This window comes from Camelina sativa, chromosome 13 (assembly GCF_000633955.1).
Source record: "Camelina sativa cultivar DH55 chromosome 13, Cs, whole genome shotgun sequence".
NCBI lineage: Eukaryota > Viridiplantae > Streptophyta > Magnoliopsida > Brassicales > Brassicaceae > Camelina > Camelina sativa.
In genome coordinates, this window is record NC_025697.1 from 12,550,552 (window position 1) to 12,569,844 (window position 19,293).

At 37.8% G+C, this 19,293-nt stretch overlaps 4 protein-coding genes and 1 pseudogene across 4 annotated transcripts; 3 read left to right on the forward strand and 2 right to left on the reverse strand.

Moving 5' to 3' along the window:
- LOC104738183 lies at positions 8,403-9,550 on the forward strand (annotated as a pseudogene).
- Positions 9,885-11,368, forward strand: LOC104736555. Its single transcript, XM_010456558.2, has 5 exons — positions 9,885-10,196; positions 10,300-10,399; positions 10,483-10,582; positions 10,686-10,762; positions 10,895-11,368. The coding sequence occupies exons 1-5, from the start codon at positions 10,103-10,105 to the stop codon at positions 11,148-11,150; spliced, it is 627 nt and encodes a 208-aa protein (XP_010454860.1). The 5' UTR covers positions 9,885-10,102; the 3' UTR covers positions 11,151-11,368.
- LOC104736554 (EIN3-binding F-box protein 2) lies at positions 11,279-14,146 on the reverse strand. Its single transcript, XM_010456557.2, has 2 exons — positions 13,915-14,146; positions 11,279-13,641 (listed from the first exon to the last, which is right to left on the reverse strand). The coding sequence occupies exons 1-2, from the start codon at positions 13,937-13,939 to the stop codon at positions 11,798-11,800; spliced, it is 1,869 nt and encodes a 622-aa protein (XP_010454859.1). The 5' UTR covers positions 13,940-14,146; the 3' UTR covers positions 11,279-11,797.
- LOC104738184 lies at positions 14,364-16,459 on the forward strand. Its single transcript, XM_019235013.1, has 2 exons — positions 14,364-15,839; positions 15,925-16,459. Exons 1-2 carry the CDS (start codon positions 14,754-14,756, stop codon positions 16,345-16,347), a joined length of 1,509 nt encoding a protein of 502 aa, XP_019090558.1. The 5' UTR covers positions 14,364-14,753; the 3' UTR covers positions 16,348-16,459.
- On the reverse strand, positions 17,159-18,402 carry LOC104736556 (uncharacterized protein At4g04775-like). The gene is made up of 2 exons (XM_010456559.2): positions 17,935-18,402; positions 17,159-17,834 (listed from the first exon to the last, which is right to left on the reverse strand). Exons 1-2 carry the CDS (start codon positions 18,106-18,108, stop codon positions 17,535-17,537), a joined length of 474 nt encoding a protein of 157 aa, XP_010454861.1. The 5' UTR covers positions 18,109-18,402; the 3' UTR covers positions 17,159-17,534.

The window sequence follows — 19,293 nt, forward strand, 5'->3', positions numbered from 1 at the left end:
GGGGAATAAGTGTGAAATAACGTGTGGAAGAAGTTATTCTAGAGATAAAACTTTTGAAAAATATCTAATAGAAATTCTATTATAGATACATCAAGGATAATGATTAAATCACATTCTAGAATCGAATTCAAATATAGTGTAGAGTTAATTAGTAGTATAGGTCAAGAACTTATCAAAGTCAAATACTAAGAATTGGTAAGAGACTCAAGTGAAATAAGGTGTTCCTTGTTTTCTTGCTTGTTCCTCTCTTCTTATTCTTTGGTAACCTCCACATGTTTTCCTAAGTTTTTGGGGGAAACTAAGTTGCAAAAATCTCTGTTACGTTATAATTTAATACTAGAAATACATTTTCCTAAAGTTTAGTAGAATCGAGAGCATTAACTCCATGTGACTAATTTAGAAACCACATACACAAAAACGTGTGATCTGTTTGAAACGGTCTCCAAACTTCACCAAATAATGAAAATTTTCCTCTACAAGATTTAGTAAATACCAATGGTGACTTGACTCAGAGAGGTCGTTTTTGGTTTCCCCATGTTTAGATCTAGATCCGTGATTCAACGAAGAAAGGGATGTGTGATCGGTAAAAGTTCCTAATAGTACCAAACCACAGAGGCCCTGGTCATCTTCTTCTTATTAGCAATCAAGTCTTAGGAAAACACAAGAGGTTTACAAACATACACACTATAGCTTCTTTTATAAACATACACACTAATCACATGAACTCCTACATCAATCACAAAAGTGACTTCTTCTTCATTTTAGATATGAAAATTTGTTAGGCGCTAATCAAAGGTTTGATGCGAACTTGATGTTTAACTACGAAATTGGAGAAATTGTTAAACTTGGCAACTTCTCCAGTATTATGATTCGCATTGAGCTCGCACTTGTTCCGGTGAAGAAGTGGAATATAAAAAATTAGGCCACAAATAAATTTCATGTTGTTCACTGGATGTTTCTTCCCATAATTCACACATGTTAACAGTCATTTATTCTTTTATGTTATATTGTAATATTCTCTAATATAGTTTAGGAAGTTATATGACTTGGTCCTCAAGTCTAGTATATTTGGGTTTCTCTTTGTATATATATGAGATGTAATTGCTCGAGATCAATAACACAAATATTCTGAATACCTAGCAATCTCTAGTTTGTCATGGTATTAGAGCCAGATTCACCTATTTCTTGGAAAACAAAGAAGCAAGACAAGGTGTCTCATTCATCCGCGGAAGCTGAGTATCGGTCTATGAGAAATGCTTTAACGGAAGTTTTATGGCTACGAAAGCTATTTGTTGATTTGGGATGTCCTCAGCCTCAATCCGTTCGTTTGTTTTGTGAAAGTGAGGCCGCTATCCACATTTCGTCTAATTCGGTGTTTCATGAGCGTATTAAACATATCGAGTCTGATTGTCATGATGTTCGGGATGCAGTTCAAGATGGTACACTAACAATGATTCATGTTGGTACTACCGATCAAATTGCTAATATATTTACCAAGGCTTTAGGACGTGTTCCATTTGAGAGACTATCATCCAAGTTGGGCATTTGTGATCTTCATGCTCCAACTTGAAGGGGAGTATTGGAATATATATTTACATATTTATGTTATATTGTAATATTCTCTAATATAGTTTAGGAAGTTATATGACTTGGTCCTCAAGTCTAGTATATTCGGGTTTCTCTTTGTATATATATGAGATGTAATTGCTCAAGATCAATAACACAAATATTCTGAATACCTAGCAATCTCTAATTTGTCATTTATTTTTTATAATAAATTATTTCCCCAAAATTGGCAGTTGTACCTGTAAAAAACTTTTTATAGTAATTTTTATATTTTACTAATGTACCCATTAAAATTTTTTATTTACTTTTTTTTTTTCATAAAGATTTACATTTTTTTTTTGTTTTTAAATTGTCTATATATAACTCACATACATGCACTACATCACTCACTACCCCTCCTATAGAGAAAATAAAAACACAAATCACAGGTAATTCACACTCCCTAGCTCCTCTAAGTTTTAATTCTTTATTTTTTTATTTTTTTATTTGTTTTAACTATTTTTTTATTTCTTTTTGTTTAAATCAAGAGATACAAGTTTTCATTAAGACCAAAAATGGAAGAACGTACACCGTGGAGGTGACATCGACAGACACGATCGCAGACATGAAGATGAAGATCTACTAAGCCACTCAGTGGCGGAGCCAGACCCACATTTTAGAGGAGTAAAATTTGTTTTTTTTGGTGGAATGGGTAACATTGCAAATATTAAGAGGTTAAAATAAAAATTTATTTAGTTAATAGGTACAAATCTAAACTTTTAAAAGGGTTACAAAGAGAATTTGATTTAAATGGAGTCAAAATGTAAAATTTGAAAGGTCAAAATAAAAATTTTAAATTTATTGGGGTCAAAATTTATTTGGGTCATTTTATAATTTCTACCTAAAAATATATTTAAAAAAGTTAGTGGGATGAGCTCACCCCACATCCTTTACGTCTCCGACTCTAAAGCGACGGGAAGATCTTCAGCGCAAAGAGGGGAGTCACATTGTACAGCTACAATATCGGAACGCTTGCCACCATTCAGATGAAGAAATAGCTGACTTCGGGCTAAGTAATGAAGCTGTCGTCGAAGTTGATTTGACAAAGTGTCTTCAATAATTAATCTCGAATAATAATATTGATCTTTTTGTTTCTTGCTCGTCTAATATCTCTAGTTTTTAATGTTTTTGTCACGTCTCTTGTTTTGTGATAAATTAGTGCACTTTGCTTGTCATGCATGTCAACTTAATATTAAAATACCGAATGTTTGTGTCTTTACAATTTTGAAGGAACTCATCCAGCGAGGGATGCATAAAAGTTTTTTGGATGGGGCACAAAGACACATATAACTAATAATATTGAATTTATATCATAAAGTGTTAAATAAATAAATATTTGACAATATTATTATCTTGCGTTTTTCATAAATTTAAAAATTTGAATTAAAAAACGAGACAAAATTTTTAAGTGTTGCTTATATTGGTTTATAATTATACTTAATTACTTATATTAGATATATATTTAATTTAATAATAAGAAAATACACATTTACAAACTTAAAATTCACAATAAACTATAAATACATATATTACATTTAAATTTACATATCTAACCATATCACACAAATTTAAACTCAAAATATAATAAATGAGCTACAAAACAGATAAGGGAAAAATGTTAGAAAAGGTAGTATATTAGTAACAATAAACAATATTAAGCATGTATACTATAAAATATAAATATGAATTAAATTTGTTAAAGTTAAACTGGAAATAGAAAAATAAAATAGAACTGAAAATATATAATTTTATCTAAGGAAAAAATAGAATATAAAAAATTCATCCAGTATAAAAGGAATAAAAAGCAAAATAGTCCATTGCCAACTGAACTAAAGAAGCAACTAATTTTCATGTACTGGGTAAACATTAAAAATGATAGGAGGCACGTGCCTCGCCTCTCTCACGTAGATCCGCCCCTGTTGCTTGGTCTTAAAAGATTTTAAACCACACAATGGTCCCATCAAAATCGATTACTTTGATTATGAACGAATTTCAAAAGGCTTTAATTAGTAGTCTAGTGGTAGGTACGTACGCTGCCTAGAGACGCAGATCATTTGAAGCGAAGAAATCAAACAAAATTAAGAGCAAGATTATCAGTGGTCTGTTATAAGTGGATTGTTAAACAGGTTATTATATAAATTAATTGTGTATTGTTTTGAATATAAGAACCTATGATCTGTTAGTTAAATTTTTCTCCTCCAATAGTAGGTTCTAATTTTGGGTCTCCTATTTTTTAAAATATTGTTTTTTGAAATTTAAATATTTTAAATAGAATAGAAATGGTATAAATATGTAAACATTTAAGATTTTATAAAAATAAAAAATATTGCATTTAAGATTTTATAAAAATAGGAAAATATTGCATTTTATAAATATATTTACATGTTTATAGTCTATGCATGGACATGAACATATATTTAAAATGGTAGATATGATTACTGAAACTTTGGAAGTGTTAAGGTCTTTGCATAATTGATGTTTTAGTTTCTGGTTCTGGCTGTACTTAGTTGTATATGGGTTATCCATGCAACAAAACCGTTAATAGAGACACTTACAGACACTGTTGGGATATTGTAACGCCCCCGAACTGTTCTATGACCACGCAGGCCATCAGACAGCCACGGGACGCCACTATGGGAACTGTACCAAGGTGATCCAGTCGAGGGACGGAAGCTGCAGACTTCCCGACCGGTCCTCCCTAGCACAATTCCACCCGCAACCGAGACTACTTAGGCTTTGCAACCCTTGCGGCCTGGTGCGTTGTGTTGACCCGGACAAGGCCGAGTACCATTTGCAACTTGCCATGCTTTCCTCGAAAACCGAATATATTACTTCAATAGTTTATTACATTGAAAATAAATCATTAAAGCAATATATAAAGATAGTCGGATAACTTGTCATAAATCACTTATGAAAATATAGGGTTTTACAAAGAACACAAGAAAACCCTATCCGGTACCCTAATGTTTGTTCCAGCTCTAGACTCACTTAGGCTTCCTGCAAGACAAAATAATATCATGAGTAATCTAAGATTACTCAGTGAGCCTGGGCACCCCTTTCTCCTAAACAGGATTCTACTTCCCAACCCGACTACCCCAGCAAGCAAAAAAAACAAGCAAGGCAAACTAGCAAGCAAGTAATCAAAGCAACGCAACAGAAACAAAGCGGAAGCAACAAATAACAAACAAGCGAGAGAAATTAGAACGACACAACTCTACTCGGACGAACTATACTCGCTAAACACAGAGAAAGATGACTAGAGGTACCAGGACTGCTCATAGGCATGCTCACTTGGACAAAATAGACTCTTAACTCTTACACGACTCGCAAGGACGACTAGAATAAAACAAGGGACGCTTGAAATACCCTAAACTCCTTCACCTATGGACCCTCGATAATCTGTTCCATTCCACAACACTTCCCATGCATAAACCACAAAGGTAACCAGCATGAGCCACCAAAGGTTACATCGTCATGTAACGGTCACGCTTGTAGCTAGCTAGCCGTGACATTGTCCCGCGCGAGTGATCATCGGGAACTCTCGCGAGACAGAACCGCATTTGGAACAGAAGATCGACACTTTATTCTAGCTAGGACTCGAGAAACAAATTCAAGAGACTTCGCTAAAATAAACCAACCAATCAAGCAAGAAAATCAAGCAACTCAAGCATGAAATTCAAGCAAGAAAACATGCAACAATCAACAAGCAATAGAATAACAATTCATGCGACTTAGATTGTTTTACAAGCATGCAATCCATTTAAACCACTTAAGCATATTAATGCAACAAGTTCGATTACAATGCAATCCATTTTAAGCGATTTAACCCATTTAAATCCTTTAAGTCCAATTAAGCATGCAAGCTAACCTCATCCGATTTTACGCAATAAAAATTGCTAACAAACTTCCCAATTTAATCATGCATGCAACCGGTTTTAAGCAAGAGATATTGCTAGTAAATTCGCTAAGTCTCAGCATGCATGCAATCCTCTTAACCAACTTTTAAGCGTTCCAATTTTACTTAAAATGCATCCAAATTTATCTTGCATGGTGATTCTTAGCTCCAATTCGATGTTCCCTTAACATGAATCTAACATGAATCCTACCATATTTCGCATGCACTAATTTAAACTGATTCTACCATGAATCTAGTCTACATGCAACACGCAAATGGTGACCGCAAGGATCTAAAGATCCATGCAGCACCGCACACAATTACCGCAGAACTCACCCTTACACAACCGATGATGACCGGACTCCACTGCACCACTGATCAGACAATCTTCTTCTTCACGTCAGACAGCTTCCCGCTCTCGTCCGCTTTCACCCGCAACCACCGTCTCTTCTCGGTTCGCTTTCTACACCAGCAGCGTCTCCTTCTCGGCTCACTTCGGCGTAATTACCGTCTCCAATCGCCTCTCTCTCTCGACGCAAGCAGCGCTTCGCTATGATCTCCCTCTCGTTTCTCTCTTGGTTTTGAGAGAAACAACAACTTTAGGTGTTTGAGAAATTTGAGAGAAATGAGAGAAAAATGAGCAAATGAAGTCGCAAGCCTCATATTTATAGGCTCGACCTCTCCTTCTCCTTCCTTAGTGCGGTTTGACAAATGGCAAATCTTTTGTTTGCATGCGGCGCGTGCGCTACACGCCCCAATCCCCAAGCGAATTTTCATTTTGCAACCCAAAATTCTTTCTGCATGCATTGCATGCAAGCTGATTGGTCAATTTTTATAAAGGAAAAAGATTCCTTGCTTCCTTCGGCAGAACTCGTCCTTCCGTCCGACGCTCTTGACATTTCTTGACATTTCTCGGTCTCGCTCGGAAGCTCCTCTTGGTCATCGCTCGGACACTATCGGCTCTCTCGGCAACTCTCGGACAATTTTCTCGGATCTTTGGACACTATCGGTCCTCTCGGCAATCGTCTCGGACGACATGGGCAGTACGTCTCAGACAGCACGGACGGTACGTCTCGGACAATACGGACGGTACGTCTCGGAAGACATGGCCATCTCTCGATCCGTTCAAATTTTCTCGGACTTTCTTCGGTCCTTCTTCTTTATGTTACTTCTTCTTCCTTCCTAGGTCTTTTCCAGGTCATTTCCTCGATCTTTTATTTTGGGATTTCTGTCCTTAGTGAGGGTCATTACAGACATGGCTTAACTTACTTCAAGACTCTAGAAATCCCTATTGAATTCATCATAAACTGCATCTAAACTATGCCAGTGCCATCACAATTTAAACAACAATAAGTAAAACGAATATCAGTGGTGGAGAGAGTAACTCAGAGAATATATATATACCTCAGTTCCCACTGGAAATGCAGCCTTCACACAAATCTTCCTGCAAACACACACAAAAACAACAATCCATTTGTTTTATACAATAAGCAGAATGGCATACAACTGTACGTTCTTATATAAATAAACCAAAATATCATTCTGATATCACTATATATAATATATTGTTTATTGCAACCAAGAACTCTTAAACAGCTCCGTAGGTTTCTTCTTCTTACCCTCATTCACTTGTTCTCAGTGGTCCTCTTTCGCTTATCACCACCACGACGAACAGGTTTCTTCTTCTTACCCTCATTCACTTGTTCCATTAAGAAAAAGTTTAAAGTCAGTATAATAAATTTCAATGCAAGACACTACTACATAGGAATATATAAGATCTCACGTTTTGATCACCCCAATCATCATCAAAACAAAAGAAACCCATCTCGAGATTCAGCATACAGTGAATGCATGCAATTTAAACAAACAGGGATAGTGTCGAATCCAATTCGACAAACACTCGTCAAACTACAAATTCCCAAACAGCTATCAACATATAACCCTAATTTTTCTAATACAAATCTAATTCATCGCATCATTGAACCAAACAATTCGAGAATTGGCTAATTCAATCTCCGATTTGGTGAAGCAAAAACCCTCTCCAATTTATAAAGTGCCACCGTCGATGGTGCCGGAGTCGATGGAGACAATGATATCTCCAGTAAAATACGCTTTGCCCACTGTTTTACCTCTCAATTTTACCAAGAACTCTCAAGTTTTTTCCATTAAAATCATCGATCTACCGAGAGAGAGACGAGAGACAGAAACGTCAGAGAGAGAACTGCTAACACGTAGCGTCTCTTAATCCACGATCGAGTATACTATATAAGAGGAGATCTTACATTTTTTCTTTTGTTTTGATTTTTTTTTTTCAACAAAGCGCTAAGAACTCCTCTATCAACCCCTCTATGAACCCCCAATAGAAAAGGTCTAAGGCTTTCATCATAAACAGATGTCGAACCACACTAGGGTTGCAGATTTGCATAGCATACAAAACTCGAGCTTTCAAATCAAACTATATTTAAGGTTTCGACTTAAAATTTTACAATCGTCAAAAGACTTGTTTAAATCTGACGACTTGAATTTGAAGAATACAACAAATATTTTTTCTAACTTTAAATTTTATTTTTTTTTATACTTTATAGTTCAACATCTTTCTAACATAGGTGTGACTCTGTGAGTGATTTCATTTCAAAGCAAAATATTTAAATCCAAAAAAAAATAGGTTAAGAAGTTTAAATGTGAGTAAAGCATCGGAAAAGAGAGTATGTTACAAGACCCAAGGATCACGTTTTAGTAACCAAATAAGCTATAAAAAAACCGCAAAACAAGCAAAGCTTCGTACCATACGAACAATGTGAAGCACATACCATCTACGTTTTCCATTTTCTTTGGTAACATTTTATTTTTATAAACCAAGGATCATGTTCTAATACTTACTGTTCATAGTGAAACTTATACGATGATACATTGTGAGATCGTAAAAAAATTAGTCATTCAACATATCATATTGGCCTTATATATCATTCTACTCGTCTGCGTTCCCTTAGGTGTCATCATGACTTTAATTAAGGCTCCGCGACTAGCCATCAATGTGGCCGTCACTCAGCCAGCCGTCTTAGAAATACAAAATTCCAAAAGTAATCTTACATCTCCCCGAGTAATTACTTCACAGCCACTAGATCACGATGAGTTGTTACTACGTCAAGCTTCTAAAGTCGACGCAAACCCTTCCCGTCAACTTCCCAAAAAACTCGCTTTCATGTTCCTAACAACAACATCTCTTCCATTAGCACCGCTTTGGGAGTTTTTTTTCAACCAAACATCTCATCACAAGTCTCTTTACAATGTCTACGTCCATGTAGACCCGACTCAAAAACACGAACCAGGTTTCTTTGGCGTGTTTCATAACCGGATCATAGCATCCTCAAAACCGGCTTACCGGCATACCCCAACACTCATCTCAGCCGCACGTCGTTTACTAGCTCATGGGCTTCTCGACGACCCGTCAAACTACATGTTTATCCTTCTCTCCCCTTCTTGTATTCCGCTTCATTCCTTTAACTTCACTTACAAGACACTAATCTCCTCTACAAAGAGTTTCATCGAGGTTCTCAAAGAGGAACTAGGATGGTACGACAGGTGGGCTGCGCGTGGACCCAACGCGATGCTCCCCGAGGTACCACCCGAGGCGTTTCGAATGGGCTCACAGTTCTGGACATTGACACGCCTCCATGCGCGGATGGTAGTGAGTGACGTTGAGATATGGTCCAAGTTTAACAAGTCTTCGTAAGAAAAGACATGTGTTACCCCGAGGAACATTACTTCCCTACTCTCCTCCACATGCGAGACCCACAAGGGTGTGTTTCCGCTACGCTAACGCACGTTGATTGGAGCGTCAACGAGCATGGTCATCCTCGGACATATAAACCTTCGGACGTTACGGCTGAGCTTATACAAAATGTGAGAAGTGCACGGCTTAGGTACGGGGATGTCAGCCGAAACAGGAAGGGTCTGTTTCTGTTCGCCCGGAAATTTTCTCCTGCCAGGATCAGTCCGTTGATGAACATTGCTCGAAACGTCATTTTTAACGATTCGGCTCTCGTGTAAATTAAGAGAATACGTCATTTTAAGTTGACACTTGAGGGGACTTGATTTAGTTAAGTTTATGAATTTTCTTATTTTTAATGTATGCATGGATATACAATTTTTATAATATGAAAAGATTCTCCTGAGGGTTTCGTTATAAGTACAAAAGAGACTTCAAAACTTTTGTACGGAGACTAAAAAGATTACACGGTTCGATATAATTAGCAAAAGGAAAATAGTAAAAATAGTAAAAGAATGATTGAAGGAGAGAAGAAATCACAAGAAACACGGCAGACCCTAACTTCATCTTCAAGGAAACTAGGCAATAGCAACAAAAATAAGCAAGTGTAAAAAAACCTCCATCAACGCAAAATTTGGTCGTCTGATTCGAACACCATACGAATCAGACAATAGTGAGAGACATCTCCTTTGAATATTACCAAACTTCATGCTTAGATTCCGATCCCGGTTTAAGAATAAACCCTAAAATTCATTTGAATCTCTTCATAGTCATCAATCTTGAAACCCTGATTCCATGGTTTCTAGATTTCCATTGATCTTTGTTTCAAGATAATGGGAAGCTTTCACCGCCGGACCTTTTCTTATGATAAACTTCCGACCGAACCTATTAGGCTCTCCGTTCTAAAACTAGATGGCTCTTCCTTTGGTAAATGCAATATCATTGTTATCTTTTTTTTTTTTTCCTTTTGGTCACTACTTGTTCATTCTCCTTCGTTAGATTCAATTGTAATTTTGTTTACTATTTGAAGATGTCTACGTAATGACCTCAGCAACCGTTGGGGATCTCAAGCTTACCATAGAGACTGCCTTTAGTCATGTCCCTAAGAAGGGACCCTCCAAGATCTCATGGTTCACATTTCAACTTTTATTACATTTATTTTTTTCTCTCCTTTTATAATGGCTACTGACTGATAGAGTTTGTAATGGTGAAGGTCACATGTGTGGGGGCATTTTTGTTTGTGTTACGGTGGTCAGAAGTTAATTACCGATACGGATTGCATCGGAAGTTATGGGATGAAGGACGGTGATGAGGTTTTTTAGCTAATTTTTAAACTCATTTCATGATAAGTGATCATAGAGGTTTAGGCATGAATGAGCTTTGGTAAATTAACAAGATGTTACATAAATGTTTCAGGTAAGGTTTAAAAACCATGTGTCAGGCAATGCAGTATTGAGCAAGGGATATTCTAGGAAATCAAAACAAAAGAATTTGTAAGTCTTTCATTCTTATACTTATTAAAAACACAATAATGTGGTGCTTCCAACTCATGGGTAGAGTTCGGAGATGCATCATACATGTCTTGACCATATCGTAAAGAGTTTTGTTTCTCTGTACCAATACAGAGAGAGGATATTGCCAAAGGATGGAGATGGAGAAATGAATCGAATAGAAGAGATTGATGACTCTTGGGAAGATCTCGAGAAAGGAGGCTTCGTGAGGTACAAAGATGATGACATGGACGCTTCTTCAAATGAAAGCACTAGGTCTTGTCTAACCTCTGTACGAGGTTGCTGCTTTGCTTTTGGTTTAAAGGAGCTTCTTGGGTTTGGTAGTGAACGGACCTATTATTCTTTAAGAGATACTTGGAGAGACGATTGAAATTTTTGTGTTTTTGTTTCTTCTTTTTCTTCCATTTTTTGTTCTTTTATATTAGTAAGAAAGATTTTGTAATCACACAACAAAATGATCCAATGAAGGATCAAGTTCTATTACAAAGGGTAGTATTTTGTTCAGGAAAAGGTTTATATATAGAGTACATAGTTACAATGATTCAGTAGTACAGATAAGTGCCTTAAACAAAACAAGTGGGAAAAAAACAGAGCTTCTGGTAGAAACAAAACACAAAAAAAAAACAACTCCGAAGAGTTGTAATGGCGACTAAGATGTTAGACCGCCATTGCCAAAAGCTCTAAAGTGGAAGAAGAAGATAAAGGCACTATCACGAACCTAAACCAAAAGAACAAGCACTCCTACAAGAACTTTACTGAACATACAGAGACAACAACTCCAAAAAGACGGTCAAGATTATAACCCAAACTAGATTACCAGAACTCAGTGACATGATTCACAAGAACACTACCAGTTGTAGAAACAAGCTCCTTTGTTTAGAAGGAACCTGCCAAAAACTTTTAAAAAACAACTGCTGCGTGCGTCCTGAGAAAGAAACTAAGTTCTAGGTGGAATCTATGGGTTTTTTAGACTTGACGTATGATGATGGTACTAAGGTTTTGAAGAAAAAGTGGGATTTAGTAGAGTATATCACACCTCCATAGTTGTTCCAGAAAGGTATCCACAGTGCTGCTGCTGATTCTGCCACAACGTTGGATGTTTAATCCCAAAAGCGTGCGGCCGAGTTTTTGTATGCATGCCTTGCTTTTGTCTGTGATCGCTGAGCACCCGCCGACGGAAAGAACCTGAAGGTTCAGATGGTTGGGAGAAGATGCCAAAGCCTTGATACCGTGATCTGAGACCAAAGTATTTGAGATGTCAAGGTCATTGACTGAGTAGCAGTTCTTGGCTACTGCGACAAGGCTGGCGTCAGTGATGTTCTTGCAGCCGTCGAGGTTAAGAGACTCTAATGTGTGTCCGTGGCAAACGGATACTGCAGAGACGGTGTTGTCTGAAACATTTATACATCCGCTCAGATTCACCTTCACAAGACCAACATTGTTGCTCTGAAGCAACTCGCGCACACCTGCATCAGTTACTCCATCCAGTCCACAGAGTTCAATATCCTGAAGCTGATGACAGAAGTTCCCCAAGAAAGCAAGACTTGCATCCCCGAACCCAGGGCAGCAACGGATGGACAGAGAACGTAAAGAGCTGCAACAGGTTGATGGTAGAGGTGATTCTGAGTTGAAGTCCCTGATCCCCAGACAATTTGCCATAGAGAAAGCCTTCAACTTTAATCCAGAGTTCATAAGAAAACCCAAAAGACCAAACTGGTTGATCCTGTGGCATTCCTCGAGTTTCAAACTTTCCAGCGACAATGCAGATTTGGCCAAAGCGACAAGTCCTTTGCCAGAAACTAGCAAGCATTTGTTCAGAGAGACGTGCTTCAAATCAGGGCAACCACTGCCAACAGCTTCGAGCCCAACATCTGTCATGCCTCGGCACGACACTACTGAGAGGGACTTCAGTTTCTTCAACCCTTTTGCATTTCCCATCACCCAGAAGCCTTTCTCGTTCACACCTTGAAGGCCTTGAAGCACAAGATCAGTAACTGCTGCTCCGTAGTGACCAAGAACAGCAAGAGACATACCAGTTACATTCAGCATCTGAAGTTTCACTTTCGTCAAGTAAGAACCAGCTTGAGCCAAGAGGAAGGCAACACCTTGATCTCCAATTCGTGGGCAGCTCCTGATAGAGATAGATCTCAGATTGATACAACGTCGTGCAATAGCCCTTAAACCCTCATTGCCAACACCAGAACACGAATCAATAGTCAGATCACTCAGATTCACACAGTTCTCAGCAATTGCAACCAAACCACTGTCAGTAATCCCTGGACATCGTGAAAGATCAAGTTTTTCAATCATGGGGCAAGACCGAGCGATCTCAGACACACCCACATCACTAACTGCAGGCAAGTTCCAAAGAGAAAGAACCCTAAGAGATGGACAACCATGAGCAATAGCTCCAAGACCAGCGTCAGTCACTTTGCTTTCAAACCCACTACCACGGATATGAAGCTTCCCCAACCCACCACGAGACGACGTCCCAACAGCAACCGCAGCCAGCCTCAAATCCGTAGCCTTCACACCATCCAAACTTCTTGACAAAAACCCTTCACCCTCAACATCCTGAACAGACTCAACCACTTCATTCCTAGTGATACTAGTCAAGAGATTAAGCCAATGCTTGGATACACAAGCGCAAGCACTCCTCTCTTTCCCTGAAGGCAAACGTCTAAGGATCTCAAATAAACACTCATCTGGCAACACATCGATCGAAGTTTGCTTCTCCTCAAACCCGCTGAACACTGACGTCGCGGCAATACGTAACCTCTTACGCGCTGGGAAATAGACACCGGGACAGCTCCCTGGTGATAGATTATGCATCGATCCCCCAAGGAAAAAATCTTCATCACCTATATAAAATCAAAATCAAAAATCAAACAAAACCCCATTATTCTCAATTCCGATCTCAATCATTCGTGAGAAGAACACTAGAATCAAAGCCTAATGTACACAAAAACCAAAACAGAGAATGAGACTAAAACAGAACAAACCCAAATTTCAGATTTTTATCAAATCTAAGAATCAAGATTCCTAGAAATCAAGCAGAGTAGTATCAAATGATCGAAGAAGATCAAAACCCACAAAACAAAATCTGAAATTGGACTAAGATTGAGGAAACATACCACTAAATCCGAAGATTCCAGACATAATTCGAACAGAGTTTGAAGAAGAACGAAGACGAAGATGAATAGAGAAGGAAGGCTAAGATTCATGAAAGAGCAAAGAAGAACCCTAGAAAGATAGGGCAAAAAAAAAAATAGAGAGAAGATTTACAGAAGAAGAAAGGAAGAAAAATTTGAGATATGAAGAGGAAAGCAAAAAAACTGAGAAACGTCTATAATGGAGAGAGGTGTACGGTGGACGTTAATGTAGAGGATAAAAAGTTCTTAAGTTCAATGTATAGACGCGAAAAAGTCGGATTTGTTCTCCACCTTCTTTGTTTCTTAAGTCCCACTGAACCCTCCCAAATTGTTTATATTGAAAAACTGAATACATTGAAGGAAGAGAAAAGCGAGTTACATGCATTGAGAGAGAGAGAGAGAGAGGTCGATTTCGTTGAATTAAAAAGGGAAAACGTCCTGGTTCCCCATGAGAACTATGATATCGTACCAGATGGAGCCCGATCTTTACCCCCGTCCCAGATGGCTCTCCTGAAATTCTTCTCAATCTATATACCCATATATCTGTAATTTACGTTTTGTATCTCCATGAGAATAGAAGATATCATCTATTTCACCATTGCTATAGGTTTAATTGGTTTACTATTTGATTAACCGAGTGACGAAGTTTACAAACCAAAATAAACCTGATTTCGACCCGATTAAAACCTGATTTTGACCCGATTAGAAACATAACCCTCAACCGAGAAATCCCTAAAATCACATTTTAACCTCTTTTTTGTTTTCTCTCGCGACGAACCCTAGAAAATCAAATTTCACCATCGATTTCTCAAATTGAATCGATGGATTTAATAATCCGATCTGGTTTTGGGCAACAAGATGGTATTGGGCAAAGAGATGGTGTTGGAGAACGAGAGTACGATGAAGAAGGAGAGGATCGAGATGAATTTCACGTCGATATGCTTGCTCAGGAATTTACCGATGCTGAAGAGTCGATTCGTCATGATACGTACCCAGAAAGTGACGACGAGGAAGAAGGTCGTGGTCGTGGTGCGGGTCGTGGTCGTGGTGCGGGTCCAGAGAGGGTGTTTACGGATATCGGACGTGGTGATGGAACTTTGTGGAAAGACCAATCCTTCTACAATGGGGTCGCATTCAAGGAGAGTGTCTTGGACTATGCACTACATACTGGTTACAATTTGAAGCAATACAGGTATGACAAAGATAAACTCGGGTTTAGATGTGTTGGGGATAAGGGCAATTGTGAGTGGAAAGTGTTTGCTGCACTTCTTCCAAACGCATCTTTGTGGAAGATTACGAAATACATTGATAAGCATTGTTGTACCCCCAATGGCGAGTGTGAGATGTTTAAGGTCCCAGTCATAGCTAGAATTTTTCTCGATAAGATTAGAGAGGAACCGGATCATTACAAGCCTTTGAGGATTGAACAGATTATCATGGAAAGGTGGAAGATATCCGCTACTAGGCCACAATGTCAAGCTGCTCGGAGAAAGGCTTTGGGATGGATAGAGTATGAGTATGAACAACAGTTTGCACGACTGCGAGATTACCAAGCTGAGATCTTGGAAGCAAATCCAGGGTCTGTTGTGGAGATTGATACAATTAAGAATGATGCTGGTCAAGACGTCTTCAATCGGTTTTATGTTTGTTTCGATGCCCTTAGAAGAACTTGGAAACAGACTTGCCGGCCAATAATAGGAGTTGATGGCGCCTTCTTAAAGGCAAAGATCAAGGGACAGTTGCTTGCTGCATTAGGCAGAGATGCAGACAATGGCATCTATCCAATAGCCTGGTGTGTTGTTCAAGTTGAGAACAAAGACAATTGGTTATGGTTTGTGAAGAGATTGAAGACTGACCTGGATCTAAACGAGGGAGATGGTTACATTTTAGTGTCTGATCGACAAAAGGTATGTATCTAACTAATTTATTATATTGGTTAATAAATGTGAATGCTCTCGTTTTTAATATGTTTGGTTTTTGGTTCTCAATTAGGGGTTGATAAAAGCTGTGGAGTTGGAGTTACCACAAATAGAGCATAGAATGTGTGTTAGACACATCTATGGGAACTTGAAGAAGACTCATCCTTCCAAGAAGCAAATCAAGCCACTCCTCTGGCATATGGCTTGGAGCTATAATGCAAAACAGTTCGGTGAGAGACTGGAACAGATACACGCTTATGACACTGGTGTGTATGATGATGTTATGAAGTCGAAACCAAAGAGCTGGTGTCGTGCCTTCTATAAGTTGGGGGGTTATTGCGAAGATGTTGACAACAACTTCACAGAATCTTTCAACAAGACCATCGACAAAGCAAGGGAGAAACCGTTTGTGGCAATGTTGGAGACAGTTAGAAGACTGTCTATGGTTCGGATTGCCAAGCGTTCAGCTCTCTCTCATTCTCACAAAGGTAATTAACTTTATTCAAAATTTAATGCAATTTTCTACGATTGTCTATGATTTTATTCAAAGACTGTCTATGATTTCTACATATTTAATGCAATGTTCTTGGTTTTTGATGTTTCAGGTTTATGTACTCCATATGTGGCAAGGTTTCTTGCTAAAGAGCATGACAAAGCTTCGGAATGCCAGGTGCATCCTTCTACTAATGGGTGCTTTGAAGTCACACTGGATGGAGACAAACACAGAGTTAGTTTACAAAATATGACTTGTACCTGCAAAAAATATCAAATATGTGGTATTCCATGTGAGCATGCCTATGGAGTGATTCTGAAGAGGACGTTAAGTGCTGATGACTATGTCTGCCAGTGGTTTCGAACTGCTATGTGGAGGCTTAACTACACAAATGGCATTACTCCACAAAGGGGTGCTCGTCATTGGCCTTCGACTTTAGGTGAGAATGTTCATGTTCCACCTGAGCCACCACAACCTGGGAGAAAGAAGATAACCAAGGCAGACAAGAAGAGGAAGCCAGGTGTAAATGAGTCTCCTGTCAAGAAGAAACCAAAACATAAAAAAAGGATAATGCACTGTGGAATTTGTGGTTCTGATCAGCATAACCGTAGGTACCACCAGAAGAAGAATCAAACACAGGTTGTTAATCGGTTTTTTCTCATTTTATTTCTCAAGATGAGTCTCTTGTTCTCATTTTTTGAAATTTGCGGTTTTTCAGGCTTCTCAGGGTGGTGGAGGAGAAGTTGTTCAAGGTGGTGGACTTTCTCAAGATGGTGGTGGACTTTCTCAATCTGGTGGAGGAGAAGTTGTTCAGGGTGGTGGAGGACTATCTCAAGGTGGTGGAGGACTTTCACAAGCCTGAATATTGAAGATTATGGTAGTAGGGGTCTGTTTTTTGGTTTAAGAGACTAGTTGGATCTGTATTTTGGTCGAATAGACTAGTAGGGTTATGTTTTTGGTCTGTGATCATGTTGAGAACATGATTTCAAAACGTTATCATTCTGCTTGTTTTCAGAACATGTGTTCATCATGTTCTGCCTTTTATGAAATGTGGAATGTCTTATCTTATTAAATGCAATAGCAACACCAACAGGAGTTCACACTCAACACCAAAACAAACAAGAGCATAAAGCAGAGCATACAACCGAACAACAATAGATTACAACCGAACAATAGTTTACAATAGCTCATCATACAAGCTTAAACAGAGCAAACAAGATCATAAAACCGAAAACACATACAATTATACTCTTATTCATCCTACATTGCAATTCAGCTTTTGCTTCCAACAAAACTTCTTCAACCCTCTCACAAAGCTCTTTTTCGAACTCCATTTGCATCTTCTCAAATTTCAGCTTCTGTTCTTGCAATGTCTCTATTGTACGCTCTTTCATCTCTTCTTTTACTCTCTCAAATTGAACACCCAATGTTGCTACCTCGTCCAACAATGCCTCATCGACCCACTTAAAGATGTGGTTATCGTTCACAAGCTAACATTATATCATAGAATACAATGAAAATTGATGAGAAGGATTAGGCTCGGATTTGGATTAGGTCGATGTCTACATCAAACAAAGCATAACATAGTACCTTCTTTGCTGCTGCTTCTCGACATCGAAAGTATCTCCGAGAAGGATTAGGCTCGGATTTGGAATTCTTTGCCACGATGTGTTCCCCACACCAGCATCTCTTAGGCACGCCAACGACGAATCCTCTTTGTCGAACATTTGATGAACCACTCGAACCTCCAGAAACGGTACTCATGGTTGCAAAGATCGATTTAAGAATTTTATGCTTTTAGGGTTTGAGGATTTGGGGATTTTAATGGAGTTATAGATGTGTTATAGATGTATCGTCTCGGGTCGGATTATTAACATCAGTCAGGTTTTATTTTTGGTTTTCTATTTGGTATGAACGGTATCGTATCGGTTCACTCTTTAAACCGATAACATCCCGATATATGGGTATATAGATTGAGAAGAATTTCATGAGAGCCATCTGGGACGGGGGTAAAGATCGGGCTCCATCTGGTACGATATCATAGTTCTCATGGGGAACCAGGACGTTTTCCCAATTAAAAAAAAAAACAAAAAACATGGGTGTGTTACAACATGTCAACATGAGTGTTAGTTTATTATTAGGGAAATAATAATAAGCAAGTGTTGGATATTATCGTGACATGTTTTTTTAATGATGTATATGTTGGAGCCTTGGAGGAGGATAACATTAGTCCAAATCCAATGTTTAATCATGTACTCCAAAGTTCTTCTTAGCATTTTGATTCGTGTATTATTTGAGAAATTAATTAAATAGGGAGAGTATGATTATAATTCTTAGATGTTCTTATTTTAAAACACTATTTAATATTTGTGTTTTTTTTCAACATTGAATATGCTTTTGTTTTTCTTTCTACTCTAAACTTCCAAATTATTTTTCCATCAAGAGTGATATTAGAACATTTATATTTTTAGTGCCCTAATTGTACTCTCCCTGTCTTTTAAAGATTAGAAGCTTTTACACATTTTAAGAAAACAATTATTACTGAGTTTAAATATATTTTTTCCTTTCACTAAAGAAATATTCCATCTGTCCCTGTCCCTGATAAATTGATATTTTAGAAAAATTTTCTTGTCCCTCAAAGATTGATTTTGTAAATATTTTTAATACTAAAAAGGTGGGAAAGTGGAAAAAATAGATAAAATGGTCAGAAAAATGAATCATCACATATGCATGAGATGACCAAAAATAAAAAAAAAATAAATCATTAGAAAAAATAAAAAATAAAATAATTATAGAAATTATTGTCTTAATATGTGTGAAAAATCCTAAACATCAAAACTATGAGGGAGAGAGGGAGTATTATTTAATTTTAAACCAATAACAATTCAAAATTTTAAATATTTTCAATGATTACTTTTTGAAGTTTATAAAACATCAATATTTGTGGAC

Bases quoted from the DNA above. Each gene is read 5' to 3' on its own strand.
- LOC104736555 (XM_010456558.2), top strand. From the start codon at position 10,103: ATGGGAAGCTTTCACCGCCGGACCTTTTCTTATGATAAACTTCCGACC. The intron at 10,197-10,299 runs GTAAATGCAATA...TACTATTTGAAG, and splicing joins ACTAGATGGCTCTTCCTTTG to ATGTCTACGTAATGACCTCA. The intron at 10,583-10,685 runs GTTTTTTAGCTA...TAAATGTTTCAG, and splicing joins GGATGAAGGACGGTGATGAG to GTAAGGTTTAAAAACCATGT.
- LOC104736554 (XM_010456557.2), bottom strand. From the start codon at position 13,939: ATGTCTGGAATCTTCGGATTTAGTG. The intron at 13,642-13,914 runs GTATGTTTCCTC...GATTTTATATAG, and splicing joins TGGAATCTTCGGATTTAGTG to GTGATGAAGATTTTTTCCTT.
- LOC104738184 (XM_019235013.1), top strand. From the start codon at position 14,754: ATGGATTTAATAATCCGATCTGGTTTTGGGCAACAAGATGGTATTGGG. The intron at 15,840-15,924 runs GTATGTATCTAA...GTTCTCAATTAG, and splicing joins TAGTGTCTGATCGACAAAAG to GGGTTGATAAAAGCTGTGGA.
- LOC104736556 (XM_010456559.2), bottom strand. From the start codon at position 18,108: ATGAGTACCGTTTCTGGAGGTTCGAGTGGTTCATCAAATGTTCGACAA. The intron at 17,835-17,934 runs GTACTATGTTAT...ATATAATGTTAG, and splicing joins GAGAAGCAGCAGCAAAGAAG to CTTGTGAACGATAACCACAT.